We start from the raw sequence: 22,391 nt of genomic DNA, 5'->3' as shown, positions 1-22,391 counted from the left end.
AATTAGCTTGAGCAGTGTAGATGAGTGTGATGCCTGCCGAAACCCCCCCTAAACAACGTGGAAAAGTTCATGATATTATTTTCAAGCTTGTTTGGGTAGAAGACTCCGTCTCAACCTTGAGAACGAGAGTACAGGGAGAAGATGGAATGAAAACAAAGGCTGGGGAAGGGCAGAGCAGCCAAGTGCTGATAACATAGCTAGAAAATGCCAGAAAGAGATAGAATCCAAGCTTCGAGTTATTTAAGCACTGCAGTGTGGGTGAGGGACTGGAAGCTCGCAGATGGAGTTTTGAAAGCTGCCATGGCCCAGCGCTGCCTCCCTGTTTTGCTGACCGTGATGCTTGAGGGGGAGAGAGGTCCAAGCAGGCGGTAGAGGGCTTCCCAGCATTTCTTGGACTAAGTTAAGTTCCACACAGGGATGAAAGGCCTTTGTTTCTCTGCTCTATTATTATGACTGATTATTTATGCTTGCACTGTGTTTATAATCTGAAGTATTCAGCTGGTTTATATTTTGCTTTCTAAACCTCGTAGTGTGAACCTGCTACAGTAACTGAAACATGCATTTTGGTGTGCAGTAAATCAAAGCTTATCTGAAGTATTCAGCTCGTTTATATTTTCTGAACATAGTAGTGTAACACATTTTGGTATACAGTTATTCCAAGCTTATACCTGTCAATGACATAGATGCTCTTTGTAGTGTACTTGTATATAAATAGATGCTTTTTCATTGCTATTCTTATTCTGTCAATTAACTCTTTGCTCATACGTATACATAGATGCTCTTTGTAGTGTACTTATATATGAATAGATGCTTTTCATTGCTATTCTTATTCCACTATTGTTGATGTGCTAAATGCCTGCATTTACCTGAAATTCTAGTAAACCTAAATTGTATTCATAATTGCCGTGTGGTCCTTCATTGAGCATCCTTATTGACTTATACCGAACAGGTGTCAACCAGTCACCTGGATACGACACTAACTATAACACCCCTGTAACCTTTGTTTTATCAGTGAATTGTTTTTTCTTTTTTTTTTTTATGGAGTAATTTTCATTACTATATGTTATTTCAACTACGACAGCGCACGGCCTTTGGCCGTGCACAGTGGCAATTGACGGCCAACCCCCTATAGCCACCGAACCTTGCGCCACACAGCCTTTGACTGTGAGAGGAGGGGCAGCCTGCAGGGTCTGGCCTGCAGCCAACACCCCTTATCACCCAACCCTGAGAGAGAGAGAGAGAGAGACTGAAAGTGAGTGATTGAGAGCGAGAGCGATTTAGGCTTTGATTAATGATGTACTTAGAATGACATATTTCTGGACAAATTGAAAAGAAAAATGTTTTTATAAATTAGAAAGAGTGAGATCACCTTTCAGTATGTAACTTAAATATTTATAGTTAAAAGGAAACTGAAACAGGAAATGATCCCAGACACGCCTAGACCAGAACCCTTAACCTTCACTGTACATGTCTGAGACCTTAACCACTAGGCCAGAGGTGTGTCTATGTCATTCAACCCAGAGATTTTGAGGGGAAAAGTATTCAATGTTCCATCACTAGGAATGTTTAACAGTGAAACCACTTGAAATAAAAAGACTCACTTGCGAGCAATACTAGGATTTGAACCTTCAGCCGTCTGAATGACAGCACGTGACCTTGACTATTTGGCCAGAAGTGACTGTTCTGGTCTGCATCCAAACCTAACTATAACATTCGTACCAAACATCTTCCTAGTCTGACTGTTTGAAGTCATTGCATCGGGAGACCGTTGAAATGACAATCTCTCTCTCTCTCTCTCTTCCATCCCATTATGGGATGGGAGAGAGAGAGAGAGAGAGTGAGAGGACCCCGGAGGGAGCACTAAGGCCCCCACGATCATAGCTGGCTCCACGCATCCTACAGGAACTGGCACTGCTCCCACAAAAAGGGAGCTGCTTTAAATAGCAGCTCCCTGCTTGTGAGAGCAATGTTTTCATCTGTTTCCCTGCACGCATATTTGCGTACAGGGAAACAGATAAAAACGTTCCTTTCTGCAAGTGAGAGCTGTTTGATAGCTCTCATTTGCAGAAAGTGAAGTGTTTGCTCTGACTTGGTAAGAAGTGTAAAATCTCCCACCAAATCTGCGCAAACAGCTATGTCTCAGGCGTGGACACCTCAGGACATATCAGGAGCCGGGCATTGGGGGGTGGCGGTCCCCAGGGCCATCATTGGCTCCATAAGGGTAAATTAGAGCCAGGGAGGTGGCAGTCCACGGGGCTTTGGGAGGGCCCCCGCATTTATTTACTCGTGAGACCCAGGGCGGTGGCAGTCGCCGGGGCTGCAGGGGGGCCTGGTGCGGGGGGTCCGGCAGCCCTCCTGCATTACTTTTTTTGGAACCCCGGGGAGGTGGCGGTCCCCAGGGCAGTGGGCAGCACCCACATATTACATTTTGTTGGAGCCCTGGAGAGATGGCTGTCCCCTGGCCTGCCAGGGTACAAGGCACCCTCCCCCCCATTTAATTAGACATAATCCCCAAGGCGATGGTGGTGTCCGGGGCTACGGTAGGCAGGACGGCCCACCCCCACATTCAAAATTCCAAGGCCCCCAGGACCTGGCCTACCCAGGGACTCCATTTAAACAAGCACTGGAGTGCACAATTTTTTATTTTCATTTTTATTTTTGCTAATATTCGCGGATCCGCCATGACTCTCAGTGGGACCCCAGCACCCTAGGTAAGGGTTCAGGGTATACTTACCCTGGTCCCTTTCCTTTTTTTTTTTTATCTTTTGTTCTGGGACTCGGCTGAAGCCGAGTCCCAAGATGGCTGCTAACACTTCCCTTTTGAAGTGTTGGCAGTCAATCAGATCTCAGCCCGAAATCGGAAGGGTTCACGGAGCCTTTGCAGCCGTATATATACAAATAGGGTTTTTCCTTTATTATTTCGAAAACTGCTGAATGGATTTACACCAAATAACAAAAAGGGAACTTTCTAGACCAAGAGCTACCAATCTGCCAAATTTGGTGTCATTCCGTCCAGTGGATCGGGCTGTAGACCTGTTCAAAATCTCTATGGGACTAACATTGGAAATGCACTTTTTTTTACACCCCTTTTTCTTGAACCCCACTTGACGGATCACCCCAAAACTTTACAGGCAGCTGCTGACGTGAGCATCAAACTATTTTGTAACATTTGGTGAGAATTTGTCAATCTGAGCCAAGTTTTGTCCCTACGTAAGGATGTGTGTTTTCTATGAATGTCACCGACAAAACTTATACCACGTTCATCGGCAACCTATCTTACTGCAGCCTTGGAAGAAGCACAGAGTGAGCAAGAATGTCTGGTTTGAGAACACAGTGCTAGCCTAGGCAAAAACAGCTAGATAGAGAGAAATAAAACAAGACCGCAAAAATGGCTATTGTAAGAATAATAAAGTGAAGCCGAATAAAATACATCCAGGTTAAAGTGCACAACGGCAGGCCTAGTATGTTAAAATAACATGCATGGAGCTATAACTAAAATGTCTACACAACACCCTCCCCTTGTCGGTGGAAGGTGGTTCAAAGCCTAAGTATTTATAAAAGCTACTGAAACTCAACCTAAGGTGTATAGAATCAAGAACAAATCAGATTATTTGTTGTTCGGGGTATGTGTTCTGGACAGCCGGGTTCTAGATGTTGTGCAGTTCAGATTCTTCAATAAGACCACAGAGAACAGCATTAAGCTCCAGAATTAAGATGGTTTATCCCTTGAGCATTTTCAACACCACATTTCTGGGCTTCTGCGCAATAAAGTCCAAAATTGTCAATTGAAACTACTCCTGGGGAATTTGGTGTTTAGAATATGGGATAAGGTAAGACTGTAAGTGTTTTACGTTGGATTCTTGATTTGTGCAGAATAACTCTTTTACAGTTCTCTTGACTGGTTTTAACTACACACAGTAGTCCAAAAGGACATATAATCCCATATCATCCACTCCTAGTTTACAGTTTGAGAATGTGGAATGTGTGATCTTGATGCCTTTGAATGGGAGTTGTCTACATGGATAGTTTGGTTGCAGAATGAGCGTTCACTGCATCGGTGGAAACCATGGACTGGTGGCAAATTTCATGTGCAGTGCACATGGTTAAATCTGTCGGGTGGTATTCAAGACCTGATACATCTAACCGGAGACATTTACGTTCCATGCCCAGGTTGAGGTATAAATAATTTTACTTTCCTGTGTTATTTTGTGTCATTATATACTCCACTTCAAACTGGACATTTATTTGTAACTGCTATGCTATTGTGGTAATTGACCAATCATTATAGGGTTAGCTTTAATCAATATAAGTATTGTGGTTCACAAGACCCCTTCCTAGGCAGATTTAGGGTCAAAGGTCAAATTATGTCACTTCCTGTTATGTCTGTGAGGTCAAAGGCTGTGTGATGTCACTTCTGCAGCAACAGGCATCCTGGTGGTTTGATGTCCGTGGGGGAGGTGTGGGTTAATCTTCCACCCTGATTAATGCCATTGAGCATTAAAAATCCTTGTGATATCAGGGGCAAGCAGGACTGGGCAGCTACAGAGCCCCGCATCCTGTTCCCGACCAACCGGCCATTTCCTGGGGAGTTGGTGCAGGTACGGGGAGATACACTGTGTTTTTCCATGTGTGGTAACCTCTAACAGGAATACCTCAGACTCAATGGTGGTATGTACCAGCAGCAGGGGAGATGGAGCACTCACCTGGTGTGGACGGCGCTCCCTGTCCATAAGACGACCAGCCTCCTCCCAGGACATCTTCTTATAATTCGCCAGGTTCTGTTCCATTTCCTGGTGCTCTGGGTTGGCCATGAAGAAGGTATGTGCAGCTTCTGCGGCCTTGTCTGGTTGGTTCAACTAGAAAACAAGACGACAATGTGTAAACGGCAAAGAAGCAGGCACAGCAGCTGGTTACACCATCAGTAAATGGGCAATCAAGAATGGTGTATCACAGCTACACAACTTCACACAAATCAAAGAAGTGAGAACTTAAAACAAGACGAAGACCAACAGAACCATGAAGACTTCCGACTTCTCATCCGCTCTCAACCCAGCTCACCGACTACGTAGAACAGAACCACTTACTCAAGATCACAATCAGGTTTCCGAGCCAACCATAGCACCGCAACCACACTCATAACCGTAACAGACGACATCAGAATCCTCCTCGACCAAGGAGAAACAGTGGCCGATTCTGCTTGACCTGGCTGTGCCATTCAACACCATCCCCACCACACTCTCATCGACAGACTCCCAACATCGGAATTCAACAACGCGCCCTCAAGTGGAACAACTCATTTCTCTCAGGACGCACCCAGAGCGTCCACCGACCTCTTTCCCCCTCCGCTCCCAAGAACATCATTTGCGGTGTGCCCCAAGGATCATCGCTCAGCCTCACGGTGTTCAAAATCTACATGATCCCCCTCGCGGACATCATCAGAGCCCACGGACTCAACATCATTTCCTACACTGATGACTTCCAGCTCGTACTCTCGCTCACAAAAGACCCCTCTAACACCAAAACCAACTTCCGCAAAGCCATGACCGACTGGTTGAGAGACAGCTGCCTCAAACTGAACTCTGACAAAACTGAGGTAGTGATATTTGGAAAGAGCACCTCCGCTTGGAACTTGGACCCACTCCCACACTGACTGACCAGGCTCACTGCCATGGCATAATCTTGGAGAGCAAACTGACCATAAAACAACAAGCCAAAGCAGTTGCATCCTCCTGTTTCCACACGCGCCACAATCTTCATACAGAGCCCAGTAAACACCGGAAAGTTTGTTGCACAAGCCCTTGTTACCAGCCGACTCGCTATGGCAATACACTCTACATGGGTATCCCCCCGGCTCATCAGAAGACTCTGGATAATACAGCCAGGCTCATCCTGGAACTCCCCAAGTGTACCCTCATCACTTCTCACCTCGGGAAACTCTATTGGCTCTCTGTCCAAAAAAGATGCCAGTTCAAGACGCTCACACATGTCTACAAAGCCCGCCACAAACTGGGACCAATCTACATCAACCACCAGCTGAACTTCCATTTTCCCTTAAGACACTCGCACTCATCCTCACTCACCCTCGCACAAGTCCCCTACATCCATCGCACCCACAGAGGAGGCCATGCTTTCTCCTTTATCACAGCCAAAGCGTGGAAAGACCTCCACTTCCCTGGCAGAAAGGCACCCTCCCTGGCAGACTTCAGAAAGCAACCCAAGACCTAGCTTTTCGACGCATCAAACTCAGCACCCACATACCCTAGGGGTGATAGTGGTGCGCTCTACAAATGATGAGTAATTGATTGAAAGGGACAATTCAACAAACTTGAAAAAAAAATTGGATATTAATTTATTGGTTACTCCTATTATTGAAGAATGTTTCTGAGCTTTGGGAACTTTAGGAGGTCTACTTATCTCATCCTCTAACTTCCTTTCATCACTTTGGAAACACAACTACCTAAACCTTTATTTAGCGATCCTTTTATGTGTGCACTCTGGATATCTTTCCACACATTCATGACACTTCCCATAACAAGTGTGCTCTAGCACTCCTCCTCTTTCCAGTGCTATAACGTGACCGCTGACCCTTGTTAACGGTATAATGCACCATCTCTCAGTGGTCTTGAAACACTTTCAAGAGTCTGGGGCGGACTTTCATCCAGGGCTCAGAGGTCTCCATCACAGACCGCAGTCTCACATGGCAGGGAGCACACTGCCCTGGAACAGCACTCAAAATGCAGTAAAACAAGTACGGGAAGTGCGATGCAGCACGCAGTGGGGGTGGGGTCTGTGAGCATGTGGGAGGGTCAAAGGTATGGCTAAAAAACTAAATATTCTGTACGTTTTTTTGGTCTTTCACCATCAACCACCTATATATAAAATAATGCACCCCTTAAATGAAAAAGAAATAAAGTTGATTCTCAGTCGGAAATGCACTACAGTACATTATGAAACCTCTCTTAGTTAATGCACTGCAGAGGTCCGTGTGTAACCGGAGAGCCACAGAATTAAATCTTGATTGGTGCACTGGAGAACAGTGACTTGTGATTTGTAGTACTCCGATGCCACAGCCTGTCCCAGAAAGCACTGTGAATTTGTAAGTGTTTATTTTAAACTTGCATTACACACAGTATAAAATAGACTGGTAGAAAGTGCCAAAAAGGTTTAGGATAAAATGATGCTTCCAAAATATGGATTTTAGTAGTACCCAGACTGTACGATATGCAATTTTTGTACATAACTGTCCTTTCAACACCTCTTAAGGGGTAGTAAGCGCTATATAAATACATTTACAATTAAAACCACGCACTCCACAGCTCAGTTAACTATTTGCGTTACCACTCAACAAGAATACCTTTTTGTCATCACAAAGCTTCGAGTGATTAGATCTATTAAAGCCAGAAGTGGACCCAAGTGAGTCAAGCAGAGAGGCCTTTACTCGAGTGACACGTGCAGTGAGGCCTGGACACTAGTGACACGTGCAGAGGCCTAGACACAAATGACATGTGCAGAGCGGCCTGGACACTAGTGACACGTGCTGAGAGGCATGGACACAAGTGACGTGCGCAGAGAGGACTGGACCCTAGTGACGCGTGCAGAGGCCTGGACACAAGTGACGTGTGCAGAGGCCTGGACACAAGTGACGTGTGCAGAGAGGCCTGGACACAAGTGACGCGTGCAGAGGCCTGGACACAAGTGACGTGTGCAGAGGCCTGGACACATGTGACGTGTGCAGAGAGGCCTGGACACAAGTGACGTGTGCCGAGAGGCCTGGACACAAGTGACGTGTGCAGAGAGGCCTGGACACCAGTGAGGTGGCAGAGAGGCCTCGACACCAGTGAGGTGGCAGAGAGGCCTCGACACCAGTGAGGTGGCAGAGAGGCCTGGACACCAGTGAGGTTTGCAGGGATCTCTGAACACAAGTGGCCTGGACCTTAGTGGTGCGTGCCGAGAGGCCTGGACCCTAGTGGTGCCTGCCGAGAGTCCTGGACCCTAGTGACACGTGCAGAGAGGCCTGGACCCTAGTGACACGTGCAGAGAGGCCTGGACCCTAGTGACACGTGCAGAGAGGCCTGGACCCTAGTGACACGTGCAGAGAGGCCTGGACCCTAGTGACACGTGCAGAGAGGCCTGGACACAAGTGACACGTGCAGAGAGGCCTGGACACAAGTGACATGTGCAGAGAGGCCTGGACACAAGTGACATGTGCAGAGAGGCCTGGACACAAGTGACATGTGCAGAGAGGCCTGGACACAAGTGACATGTGCAGAGAGGCCTGGACCCTAGTGACTTGTGAAGGGAGGCATGGACCCTAGTGACGTGTGCAGAGAGGCCTGGACCCTAGTGACGTGTGCAGAGAGGCCTGGACCCTAGTGACGTGTGCAGAGAGGCCTGGACCCTAGTGACGTCTGCTGAAAGGCCTGGACACAAATGACGTGTGCAGAGAGGCCTGGACCCTAGTGACGTCTGCTGAAAGGCCTGGACACAAATGACGTGTGCCGAGAGGCCTGGACCCTAGTGACGCATACAGAGCGATGCCTGGACCCTAGTGACGCGTGCTGAGAGGCCTGGACCCTAGTGAGTCATGCAGAGAGGCCCGGACCCTAGTGACTTGTGCAGAGAGGCTTGGACACAAGTGATGTGTGCAGAGAGGACAGGACACAAGTGATGCGTGCAGAGAGGCCTGGACCCTAGTGAAGCGTGCAGAGAGGCCTGGGCCCTAGTGAAGCGTGCAGAGAGGCCTGGACACAACTGAAGCGTGCAGAGAGGCCTGGACACAACTGAAGCGTGCAGAGAGGCCTAGACACAAGGGATTCATGCAGAGAGGTCTGGACCCTAGTGACATGTGCAGAGAGGCCTGGACACAAGTGTTGTGTGCAGAGAGGTCTGGACACAAGTTACGTGTGTAGAGAGGCCTGGACACAAGTGACGCGTGCAGGGATGCCTGGACCCTAGTGACGCATGCAGGGAGGCCTGGACCATAGTGACGCGTGCAGGGAGGCATGGACCATAGTGACGCGTGCAGGGAGGCATGGACACAAGTGACGCGTGCAGGGAGGCCTGGACACAAGTGACATGTGCAGGGAGGCCTGGACACAAGTGACACGTGCAGGGAGGCATGGACACAAGTGACGCGTGCACCCTAGTGACACTTGCAGAGGGGCCTGGACACAAGTGACGTGTGCAGAGAGGCCTGGACACAAGTGATTCATGCAGAGAGGCCTGGACACAAGTGATTCATGCAGAGAGGCCTGGACACTAGTGACGTGTGCAGAAGGGCCTGGACACAAGTGACGTGTGCAGAGAGGACTGGACCCTAGTGACGCATGCAGAGAGGTCTGGACCCTAGTGACGTGCAGAGAGGCCTGGACACAAGTGTCGTGTGTAGAGAGGCCTGGACACAAGTGACGTGTGCAGAGAGGCCTGGACACAAGTGACGTGTGCAGAGAGGCCTGGACACAAGTGACGTGTGCAGAGAGGCCTGGACCCTGGTGACACGTGCAGCAATGCCTGGACCCTAGTGACACGTGCAGCAATGCCTGGACCCTAGTGACGCGTGCAGCGAGGCCTGGACCCTAGTGACGCGTGCAGCGAGGCCTGGACCCTAGTGACGCGTGCAGCGAGGCCTGGACCCTAGTGACGTGTGCAGCGAGGCCTGGACCCTAGTGACGCGTGCAGCGAGGCCTGGACCCTAGTGACGTGTGCAGAGAGGCATGGACACAAGTGACGCGGGCAGGGAGGCATGGACACAAGTGACGCGGGCAGGGAGGCCTGGACACAAGTGACACGGGCAGGGAGGCCTGGACACAAGTGACGCGTGCAGGGAGGCCTGGACACAAGTGACGCGTGCAGGGAGGCCTGGACACAAGTGACGCGTGCAGAGAGGCCTGGACACAAGTGACGCGTGCAGAGAGGCCTGGACCCTAGTGACACGTGCAGAGAGGCCTGGACCCTAGTGACACGTGCAGAGAGGCCTGGACCCTAGTGACACGTGCAGAGAGGCCTGGACCCTAGTGACACGTGCAGAGAGGCCTGGACCCTAGTGACACGTGCAGAGAGGCCTGGACACAAGTGACATGTGCAGAGAGGCCTGGACCCTAGTGACTTGTGAAGGGAGGCCTGGACCCTAGTGACTTGTGAAGGGAGGCCTGGACCCTAGTGACACGTGCAGAGAGGCCTGGACCCTAGTGACACGTGCAGAGAGGCCTGGACACAAGTGACATGTGCAGAGAGGCCTGGACCCTAGTGACTTGTGAAGGGAGGCCTGGACCCTAGTGACTTGTGAAGGGAGGCCTGGACCCTAGTGACGTGTGCAGAGAGGCCTGGACCCTAGTGACGTCTGCTGAAAGGCCTGGACACAAATGACGTGTGCAGAGAGGCCTGGACCCTAGTGACGTCTGCTGAAAGGCCTGGACACAAATGACGTGTGCCGAGAGGCCTGGACCCTAGTGACGCATACAGAGTGATGCCTGGACCCTAGTGACGCATGCTGAGAGGCCTGGACCCTAGTGAGTCATGCAGAGAGGCCCGGACCCTAGTGACTTGTGCAGAGAGGCTTGGACACAAGTGATGTGTGCAGAGAGGACAGGACACAAGTGATGCGTGCAGAGAGGCCTGGACCCTAGTGAAGCGTGCAGAGAGGCCTGGGCCCTAGTGAAGCGTGCAGAAAGCCCTGGACACAACTGAAGCGTGCAGAGAGGCCTAGACACAAGTGATGTGTGCAGAGAGGCCTGGACACAAGTGATTCATGCAGAGAGGCCTGGACACTAGTGACGTGTGCAGAGAGGCCTGGACACAAGTGTTGTGTGCAGAGAGGCCTGGACACAAGTTACGTGTGCAGAGAGGCCTGGACACAAGTGACGCGTGCAGGGATGCCTGGACCCTAGTGACGCGTGCAGGGAGGCCTGGACCATAGTGACGCGTGCAGGGAGGCATGGACCATAGTGACGCGTGCAGGGAGGCATGGACACAGGTGACGTGTGCAGAGAGGCATGGACACAAGTGACGCGTACAGGGAGGCCTGGACACAAGTGACGCATACAGGGAGGCCTGGACACAAGTGACACGTGCAGGGAGACCTGGACACAAGTGACGCGTGCAGAGAGGCGTGGACCCTAGTGACACTTGCAGAGGGGCCAGGACACAAGTGACGTGTGCAGAGAGGCCTGGACACAAGTGATTCATGCAGAGAGGCCTGGACACAAGTGATTCATGCAGAGAGGTCTGGACACTAGTGACGTGTGCAGAAGGGCCTGGACACAAGTGACGTGTGCAGAGAGGACTGGACCCTAGTGACGCGTGCAGAGAGGTCTGGACCCTAGTGACGCGTGCAGAGAGGCCTGGACACAAGTGTCGTGTGTAGAGAGGCCTGGACACAAGTGACGTGTGCAGAGAGGCCTGGACACAAGTGACGCGTGCAGCGAGGCCTGGACACAAGTGACGCGTGCAGCGAGGCCTGGACCCTGGTGACACGTGCAGCGAGGCCTGGACCCTGGTGACACGTGCAGCGAGGCCTGGACCCTGGTGACACGTGCAGCGAGGCCTGGACCCTGGTGACACGTGCAGCGAGGCCTGGACCCTAGTGACGCGTGCAGCGAGGCCTGATCCCTAGTGACGTGTGCAGCGAGACCTGGACACACGTGACGCGTGCAGAGAGGCATGGACACAAGTGACGCGGGCAGGGAGGCATGGACACAAGTGACGCGGGCAGGGAGGCCTGGACACAAGTGACACGTGCAGAGAGGCCTGGACACAAGTGACACGTGCAGGGAGGCCTGGACACAAGTGACGCGTGCAGAGAGGGCTGGACACAAGTGACGCGTGCAGAGAGGCCTGGACACAAGTGACGCGTGCAGGGAGGCCTGGACACAAGTGACGCGACGCGTGCAGAGAGGCCTGGAAACTAGTGACGCGTGCAGAGGCCTGGACACAAGTGACTTGTGCAGGGATGCCTGGACACAAGTGACTTGTGCAGGGAGGCCTGGACACAAGTGACGCGTGCAGGGAGGCCTGGACACAAGTGACGAGTGCAGGGAGGCCTGGACACAAGTGACGCGTGCAGGGAGGCCTGGACACAAGTGACGCGTGCAGGGAGGCCTGGACACAAGTGACGCGTGCAGGGAGGCCTGGACACAAGTGACGCGTGCAGGGGGGCCTGGACACAAGTAATGCTTGCAGAGAGGCCTGAACACAAGTGACGCGTGCAGGGAGGCCTGAACACAAGTGACCGTGCAGAGAGGCCTGGAAACTAGTGACGCGTGCAGAGGCCTGGAAACTAGTGACGCAAGCAGAGGCCTGGACACAAGTGACGTCTGCAGGGATGCCTGGACACAAGTGACTTGTGCAGAGAGGCCTGAACACAAGTGATGCGTGCAGAGGCCTGAACACAAGTGACGCGTGCAGAGAGGCCTGAACACAAGTGACTCGTGCAGAGGCCTGGACACAAGTTGCGTGTGCAGAGGCCTGGACACAAGTTGCGTGTGCAGAGAGGCCTGGACAAAAGTGACGTGTGCAGAGAGCCCTGGGCACAAGTGACGTGTGCAGAGAGCCCTGGGCACAAGTGACGTGTGCAGGGAGCCCCTCGACTCTGCACATGGTGGTCTCTGACTCACAGAAGCAGCATCCGCGTGCGCGCGCGCGCACCCGATGGTGCATTTGTAAGTTTAGTGGTGGGCGGTGCCAGGTGTAATCACTAGGAAGGGGGACACACCAATTTTGATTATTCACTTGTATTCCCAAAGTTTCTCACGTCCTTTGTGTTCGTATTCATTCACTGTCTAGAATTCAGAGGGAAAAGTACTGAAACAGGATAGTTTCTGGTGGCTCATTTATTTATTTATTTATACATTTGTTGTGTGTCACTGAGCCCTCCTGGGGGCTGCGCAAGAGTTATCAATTCATCTCAACTGCTATTACTTCCTTAAACTGTACATGATGCATCATTCTCAAAAAGATGAAAGACTGCGTAGGCCCCTTGAAAACTTAAACTGCCGACTTAAAGTTTGGAGGCCGATCTCTGCAGCAGGTGCGCAACCCGCCACGCTAGAGTTTCATGCTGGCACTGTTTGCCTCGAGGCCCTCTCCGCCCCTCTTGGCACTTCAATAACAGCCGTAGATGCCCCAACCTGCCCTCTGACGCCAGCCCTGCTGCGGGCATCCGGTCTGACCCACCTTGTTTCCAAGCCTCGAGGACACATGAGGTCACGGTAACTGCATGCATGTGCACACAGGTATCACCCAACGAGGGCTCATGAAAGGGGTCTCCGAGGGCAGCAGCAGGGGCATCCTCCATGGCACCAATGTTCTATAGAGCGCTGTATCTCTCGCAGAGCCTCTTGGCGCTACACCCACAGGCCCCGGTGGGGTCTCAAACACAACACAGACTAACGGGTTAAGTTGAAGGGCGGCCATAACACTGTGTTGTTGGTTTTTACGCCCCAGGCTCGCGTCTGTGGCATGCCCGGGCCACTCCCGGAACGCCCTGGTAAGTGCCCGCGGTGCCAGGCTAGACCTGCGTTCTCCACAGCCAGGTGTCGGCGGGTGCTCCAGAGGGTACATTGGCCCCCGGCTACAGGTTGAGAGCTTGGCAGACGAGGCTCAAAGCTTCCTGACAAGCAAAGCACGGCCTGGTGCAGGGCAGCGGTAACTCGGATCAGGGTTTAGAATGATGTTGGAGCGCACGAGGCACGGGGGCCATCTGGGGTCAGGGGAGGGGGTCCTTGAGGACAAGCCATGGAGGCTCTGCACTCAGGTGGGCCTGGATAATTCTCTGCGGTGCTGTGATTGGAGGGGACGGGGGTGGCGTTCCCCTGTAAGTCCATGACTGCCCTACTGATATGTATACTCCGCAAAAACATTGTAACCACGACGCCCTTATGCTGCACATTTAAGACCCCCTGGAATTATGCGGCAGGAGAGGGTCGAATTATGCGGCAGAGTTGGCAGAATTTTGCAGCAAGAAAAGGCACATTGTGCGATCTAATGTGGTACTTTGTTATTGACTCAAATGTTAACAATGTCGAGGTAAAGGTTTCACCTCCTTCGTACTAGTTAAACATGCAAATGAAGTAATAAACAAGCGAAGGCGACCAGTCATCTTTGCATAAGGCGCAGCAACATGGGCTGCCGCAATGTTAGTAACTTTTGATCTGCTTCAGATAGAAATACAATTTTTCTTTTGCCAAAATCTGAAGATTAGGAAACAGGTGATGGATTAGGTGGGAAATGTGGCAAATACATAATTGTGTTCAAAATTCCACAGCAGCAGCAAGATCGCATAATTCCTGTGGCCCTGTATAAACTGTACACACTTCATGGGAACAAGGCAAACATTGCACATGAAAGCCCCCCTCAATGTTATCAGGTCTGTGCAAACACGAGGGCAGGGATCTGGGACAGGAAGTGCAGACACCAAGGCATTCAAGGGGTTAATATTAGGCCTAGGTGAAATGTAATTAACACCAGCATAATTTCAAGAACTTTGTGTTACTCCTTTTTACATAAAAGTCACGAAATTACTCAGATACACCACTTAACGTAATTGCACACCGTTCATGGTAAAAATTGAGTGCAAATGCACAGTTTGTGGAAAAAATTATTGCAAACGCAAGTGAACAACAGAACACAAGGAGTTGTTCACTGTGCTGTTATTTAAATGCGATTTCAGGCTAAAATATGGCGCACAAAAAGCTGAATTTCTATTTTGTATTATTACGTGAAATTGTACTGAATTCTGCTGTAATTTTGCGTAATTTCACAAAGGCAAATTGCGTGAATTTCGCACACTCCTAGCTAGTAGCAGGATTACAGCTAATCTTATTTTAGTGTGGGACCAGGCGGTGGTGGGACAGCTTACAAATTCAGTGGCATATCTGTGAGGTCCTTGTGCCTCCGGACCATCACTTTTCGTGGCACTCTGGGTACACCAACTGCAAAATCATGACAATCAGGCCACGCAAAGCTACTTTCTGTGTCTTTGCATGGCCTTATAGATATGGAGTAGGGCAGTGGTTCCCAACCTTTTGACCTCTGCGGACCCCCACTTTATCATTAATGGACCCCAGGGACCCCCACTGAATTATCATTGGAATCCAGATACCCCCCACTGAGTCATTACTGGAAGCTTGGGACCTAATTTGTCAGTATTTATTAATATTTTTAAATTTTCTAAGCAGTCGCAGACCCCCTGAGAAGGCTTTGCAGACCCCCCATGGGTCCACGGACCACAGGTTGGGAACCACTGGAGTAGGGCAACGCAGCACAAGTTGCGCGTTGCGTTACTCTGCTTCAGGGGCGTCCCATGGGTACTGCAGTTGGTTTTCCCACGCAAGGATTTAAGGATTTTGACACTTCACCATATTTACAAAACCATGTAAACCTGGGGATGCATCAAAACTTTACACCATCCCAGGCAGTGCTTTAAATGGGCCGGTACTCACAGGTACTGAGTACCGGCACTTTTTATTTTTACCGCTGTGAGTACCGGCACTTCTCTGCCTGCAATGAGAGTACCGGTACTAGGGTGACCACCCGTCCGTAAATTTCACGGACTGTCCGTAATTTCGCCCTGCTGTCCGTTGTCCGTGATGAAAGCTTTTACGGACGGCATTTGTCCGTAATTTTAGCTTTCACCTAAAGAGCATCCAAGGCAGGGCGAAATTATGGGCAGAGGAGTTTCCCCAGCCGGGCTGGAAGGCAGGGGGTCTCCTGTGCTCTGAGGGAGGGAGGGGCAGACAGATAAGAAAAGGCCTTCTTGACAGGGGGTCTCCTTTCCTAAAGACATGCAAATGTGCGCAACTGGTAAACCTGCAAATACAAAGGGGCTTGAAAACCTGCATTGACTTTTCTAAAAGGAGTCACTTGAAGTTTTCTGGTGGCAAAGATATTTCTTTCAGAGAGGTATTGTAATGGTGTTCCAAGGTGAGCTGTGGAGTGTGTGGTATTAATGGAGTGTTATAAACATTTTTTATCACTAGGTAGAAACTGTATATTATTCAAATCTGTATTTGAGAAGCACTTTTTTATTTATTTAACCGAAATGTATTTGCGCTTTTTGTAGCAGCCTTTATTATGATGTAATTGTATTTTTCACAGTTCTTTCAGGTACCTCGGTACCTCATAGTACTAACAAACATTGGCAAAGCCAATAGGTCTCATCTACGAAAGAGTTATTGGCTTTGCTAATGTGTTTTAGCCATTAGCCATGTTATACACCAGAGTAGCTGCTGTTCAGCATGGCTTAAAGCTAGTGGCACAGTGGTGTGGAGTAGAGTAGCATAGGAGCAGTGGCGTAGAGCCCAGCGGTGCAAAGTACAGTGCAGTGGGGTACAGTGCAGTTGTTTAGAGTGTGTTAGCGTAGAGTGCAGTGGTTTAGAGTGCAGTAACATGGGACAGAGTAGAGTGGCATAGAGTGCAGTGGAGTAGAGGGGCATACAATGGAGTAGCAGAGAGAGCAGTATTGTAGAGTGTTGCAGCGCCATAGATTGCAGAGCAGACTCACATTGCAGGGAGTGCAGTGGTGTAGTGTAGAGTGGTGCAGAGTAGGGAAAAGTGCTGTAGAGTGGAGTGGTGCAGAGTAGAATGGCATAGAGTGCAGTGGCATAGAATGCAGTAGTACATAGTACTTTGGTGTATAGTACGGTGGTGGAGAGTGCAATGCTGCAGAGTAAAGTGTCAGTGCAGTGATGTAGAGTGGAGTAGAGTGGCACAGAGCAGTGGCGTAGAGTACAGTGGTACAGAGTAGAGTGGCATAGAGTGCAGTGGCATAGAATGCAGTAGGAAATAGTACATTGGTGTATAGTACAGTGGTGGAGAGTGCAATGCTGCAGAGTAGAGTGTCAGTGCAGTGATGTAGAGTGGAGTAGAGCGTCACAGAGAGCAGTGCCGTAGAGTACAGTGGTACAGAGTAGAGGGCAGTGGCGTACAGTGCAGTTGTTTAGAGTGCATTGGCGCAGAGTGCAGTGGCATAGAGTGGCATGGGGTAGAGTTACATAGAGTGGCATGGGGTAGAGTTACATAGAGTGCAGTGGAGTAGAGTTGCATACAATAGAGTAGCAGAGAGTTCAGTAATGCAGAGTGGTGCAGTGTCATAGAGTGCAGAGTAGACTCGTGGCATAGAGTGTAGTGGTGTAGAGTGGTGCAGAGTGGGGTATTGTAGAGTGGTGTAGAGTAGAGTATAGTGCCTAGAGTGCAGTGTCATTGAGTAGAGTGGTGTAGAGTGCAGAGTTGCAGAGTAGAGTGTCAGTGCAGTGGTGTAGAGTGGTACAGAGAACAGTGGCATAGAGTACAGTGGTGCAGAGTAAAGGGCAGTGCAGTTGTTTAGAGTGCACTGGTGTAGAGTGCAGTTGCACAGAGTGGCACTGGGCAGAGTAGAGTGGCATAGAATGCAGTGGAATAGAGTATATTGGTGCAAAATGCAGTAGTACAGGGCAGAGTGGTGTAGAGTATAGTGGCGGCCAGAGCAGTGTTGCAGAGTGTCAGCTTGCAGTGGTGTAGAGTGCATTGAACTAGAGTGCAGTGGTCAGAGTGGTATAGAGTACAGTGGCGTAGAATAGATTGTTTCAGAGTAGAGTGCAGTTGCATAGAGTGGAGAGGTGCAGGGTAGAGTGCAGTGGCATAGAATGCAGTTGCACAGAGTGCAGTGGCATAAAGTAGATTATTTCACAGTAGAGTGAGGTGGCTTAGAGGGGAGAAGTGCAGGTTAGAGTGGAGCTGCATAAAATGGCATAGAGTGTGATGGCATAGAGTAAAGTAGTGTAGAGTGCTGTGGCATAGAGTGCAGAGTAGATTAGAATGATGTACAGTGTATTGATGTAGAGTGCAGGGGCATAGAGTTGAGTGTTACAGAGTAAAGTGCAGTAGCATAGAGTGTATTAGCTTAGAGTGCAGTGGCGTACAGTGCAGCGTTGCAGAGTGGCAGAGAGTGGAGTTGTGCGGATTAGATTGGTGTTGCCCAGACTGGAGTGGTATGGCGTGCAGACGAGCAGAGCGCAGTGGTGTAGAGAGGCGCAAAGTGCAGTGGCTTAGAGTAGAGTAGTACAGAGTAGAGTAGAGAGGCATAGTGTGAAGTAGCATAGAGAGCAGTGGCATAATGTGGAGTGGTTCCGAATGGAGAAGAGAACAGTGGCATGGAGTGGCGTAAAGTGGAGTGATGCAGAGTAGGGTGCAATTCTGATATATTCTGAAGTCTATTTAAATGTTGTCATGTGATAGAAAAAACTCTTTCCTAACCCCAGTACCCAGCAAGATTGTTGCATAAATCCTCTCACTTTGAAGTCAGAGAAAGGGAAGGAAACACTAAGTTCCCACCGAAGACAGAGCCTGACATTTGACTTTGTTCTTTGAATGCACAGCAAATATGATAAGATAATAACAAGATTTACAGGCCTGTTTACAGAAAGGGAGCACTCGGCAGGATACTGTAAATAAGGTTTTGGCAAGGGAAGGGACAAATTCAAGCTGCATAGCCTAAAACAAATAAAGCCAGCAAATTGAAAGCAACAAATTGTGAGTTACAAACCACAAGGCCAATGGCAAGCAACGGGCAGAATGCATTCACAAGGAAGCACTATGAATTTACTTAGTGACAGCTGTGGGATACTTTGTGGGGAAAGTCCGGTATTTTAGTCCATATCTTGCAGAGGTTTGGCTACATCAATCACCCAGGTAGTATGACAAGAAGACCTGGAGTGGTTTCCATGTTGCAGGATAGGTCTGTACACCCATTCTATCAGTTTGCCACCACTTCCTATGGTACAGAGCTTCTGGCACACCTCTTGTAGGATTAGTGCTAGTTAGCAGACATGAAATAGGGCATTTAATGATTATTTAAGGTGGTTGTAAGTAAGGAGTTGACCGGGGTGAAGATGGTAGTCTGCCACCAGGGTTTGGAAATTTAGTAGCTCACTGTTCAGAAACAAAGTCCCCAATTTTAAGACACCTGCAACATGCCACTGATGGAGTTGCTCTGAGCACAGCCATCCTGTGCGAGTGGGAAGGCTTAGCAAAGGTAGTGGAGGAACATAGGGTTTCTTTGTGTCAGTGAGTTTACAGGTTCTGGCAAGGCAAGAGAAAGCCATGCATGATAACCCCGGATGGTGATCCATAGAATGGTCAGTAGGAAACGATGAGCAGTGCATTAAGCCTTCCTTAAAAGTCTTTACTGGTAAACCCCATCTCATGCAGGGAGGTGGGCAGAAAGCCAGTGAGCCACCCATTGGACATCTGCAGCTGAATAAAAGCATTCTAAGTCCAGAAGATCTAATCCACCCGCAGTCACAGTTAGCTTTAGAGTGGAAAGAGCTCCCGATGGCGCCGCAGCGACCAAATCAGATGTGTGGCCTGTCTGAAGAAGGAATGAAGGACGAGCAGGGGAAGGTTTGCAAAATAATACGATCATTGGGGTAGCACACCATCTTCGCTAGTGCCACGTGGCCTCTACAGAAAGCAGAAAAGAAGACCAAAAAGCAAACTGGGCTTGGAGGGACCATTCGCTCTGCCGAGATTTTCATCCTGGAAATCAGTGTAAGAATGGTAGATATTAATCACTAGGTATCAAAAGGTAACTGGTTCCCAGTTCAATCTGAGATCTAATTGTATATGAAGGCGAAAACAGTGCCATATGTTAAAGAAACACTAATTGAAATTTAAAATTTGTAAATTTTGTTTGTGCAATTTACATCCCAAATATTTTGAAGATTCTATGTGTACTTGACACTTAGGGATAACCCAGATCTCTAGTTTGGCTTTTGCTCAATTTCAAAACCATATAAAGACATGGACTAAGCGGGCAATTGTCTTGCACAACCTTGCAAGGGGTCTGGCCCCTGCTCACCCATCACAAGCACTAACAGCGAACCATTGCACCAGAAGAGTTTGCCAAGGTGGATGGGTGTTGATTGTTCAACCACTTGACAGTGCTCCTTCTGTTTCGCTCCTGTGTGCAGACAACTCCCCAGGTACCCAATACCTTCAAATAGTCTTGGTGGACCCATCTTGTCTGATTTTAGGAATTGTCCCACCCTTTTCTTCTCTTCTTTATTTATCCAGTTGTTAGCAACAACCCTTTGAATTACTTGCCGTGGATCTCCAATTTGTTCTCAATTTCATCCTACTCTTTTATTATCTTTGATTGGTAGTCCGGGCTCCCATTTCTGAGATAAATGTAGAGTCCCAAACATACACTCTAGTGCAGTGAGACTACAGACAAGTTATGGGTACATCACATCCTGTCATTAGGTGTGAGACTGTCACCCACACCGTCTGCCCTGCCTCTTTAAAAAAAATTAGGTTGAAAGTCTATGGGCGGTTGGGGTAAGCCAGATGTTTTTGTTCAATTTGTCTAAACTAGCATAAGGTTAATTATCTTAATGTTTCCCAAACTGTTTGCCAGGGGTTTTGAAATGTTCAGAAAGATAATAAAAATGTTGCTGTTACTTTCTCTTCAGGAAAGATCAGGTAGATTTGGGTAGGGGTGATGGCCTTGTCGTGAAGGGCATTAATTTACTACTGAACAAGGACGTAATGTGACACCTGAATGTAGCACACCAGGAGGCAATCACAAAAGGTCCACAGTGAATAAATAGTGCTATGTTAAAAAAGAGTACATAAATGCACTGACAACATAGTGAGGCATGGCCTCTCTTGCGTGTGTGTGTAAAACGTTTATTCTTGAATTTTTGTCCTGAATTTTGACCCTTTGTCCTGAATTTTTGTCCTGAATTTTGACCCTTTGTCCTGAATTTTTTACAGTCCTGTCCAGAATTTGCCTCAATGCCAGGTGGTCACCCTAACTGGTACTCATAAAAGGCTCGTTGTTGCTCGTGCTTCTGAGCTCGAGGCTGTGAAAATGAAGTCTGCCTGGACGACAATGTGACAGCCAAACTGCCTTTGTAGCCCCGAGCTGAGCCACTGCTGAACTATTCAGCATAGTCTAATTTGCATAATGTCCGTTTGCCCAGGATCACACACTATGTTGTAGGACCATTAAGGCCCTGCACTGTCAATCTCGTTCAAACTATCTCGTGATTTAGTGAACAAACTGAATCCAGGAAGCCCAATAACAGGCGCAATTAAGAAAGCCACAAGCCACGGAGATAAGTAGTTTAAAATGGCTTTCATCCCACTGAGTCTCTTGTGGGAGTGTCTGTGTGTTGGCTTGCTTGTGTGTGCCTGGTTTGTGTAAGAGAAAAGCGACGGTAAGAGGGAGAGAATCGGGACACTCAGGATATATTTTAAAGAAAATATGTGGAATGCTGTGTGTGTTCATGTCTGCTTGTTTATTTCTGGGGGTACGTGCACTCAAGAATATTTAGGTATTGTGCCAAATGCAAGCATAAAGTACGCCATTAACAAGCTGAAAATTATTACAAAACAAGGAATATCATCATGTTTGGCCTACATTTTGTGTGACGATTTAACCTATTCTATTAATACATTTCTCACATGGTTTGGTGTGTGCTGCAACTCGTATAGAAGTAATTATTAATCCTGCGATTCCAGTCAGTTTCCAAGGGCACACTGATTATAAACTTGCTTGGGCCAATAGTGCTGCTGCTGATGGCTTGGATGCATTCCTGGTTTAGGGATTCTTCCATTTTGATTTAGTGCCTATTCCCAGCAGGTCTTCACACCACTCACTATTAACAAACGTAAAGGTAAAAGGCCTTCCCCATTTCAACTTTTAAAGAAAGGCTGGCCCCCGAAAGGCACTCCTATCACACCTTATTTGCAGTGTGCATTCACACCCAGTCTGGGCCTCTTGCAGTGGTGCAAAAAGTGGAGGGGGCCTCCCTGCAAAGAACATGGAGGGCCCCCCTCCAGACTAACCAATGCCAGGTGCTGTGCTGTGGGGGCCTCCTGGAGCTAAGCCCCCCACATGCACTGCCGGGTGTGCGGGGGCCTTTGTTGCACCAGTGGCCTCTTGAGGTGTTTTGGTCCTTGCTGGGCCTTTTCAAATTCAGCAACTAGAGAAGAGAACTAGGGGCATTTTCAGTTAATTTATTTTATAAATCAACGCAGTATTATATCAGTTGCACGGGAACTTCATGCCAATCACTAGTACAATCGCTACATCCGGCTAACAGTGAACGTATTTTCTGTGTTGTGTTGAGGATCCACCATCCTCTACATCAGGTGCAGTCAAATCTACTTCTTAGCGAAACTGGTAAACACGTAATAAGATGCAGGGTCAACTCCCTGTACATAATGTTGGTGCATTAGTAGCACTTATCTCAATACACAGTGCTGGCCCAGTCCAGCTAAATAAAAAGCGGTACGCAAGATCACTCAACATTGTGGCATTAGCACAAAAATTGGACCTATTATCACAAAGCACCCACACACATTATTACAGCACTTGTCCAATATAAAGCAATGGCATATGCATACTGTCT

The 22,391-nt window shown here is 49.0% G+C and overlaps 1 protein-coding gene across 1 annotated transcript in view; it reads right to left on the bottom strand.

Moving 5' to 3' along the window:
* The window catches only part of P3H2 (prolyl 3-hydroxylase 2), a 325,207-nt gene that overhangs the window by 124,812 nt on the left and 178,004 nt on the right, over positions 1–22,391 (bottom strand). The window contains exon 2 of the mRNA XM_069212790.1: positions 4,704–4,856. Coding sequence (XP_069068891.1) covers positions 4,704–4,856 — 153 coding nt within the window. The remainder of the gene's footprint in view (positions 1–4,703; positions 4,857–22,391) is intronic.

The sequence above is a fragment of the Pleurodeles waltl genome, chromosome 11 (assembly GCF_031143425.1).
Source record: "Pleurodeles waltl isolate 20211129_DDA chromosome 11, aPleWal1.hap1.20221129, whole genome shotgun sequence".
Taxonomy (NCBI): Eukaryota; Metazoa; Chordata; class Amphibia; order Caudata; family Salamandridae; genus Pleurodeles; species Pleurodeles waltl.
This window is presented reverse-complemented; position numbering and strand designations above follow the sequence as displayed.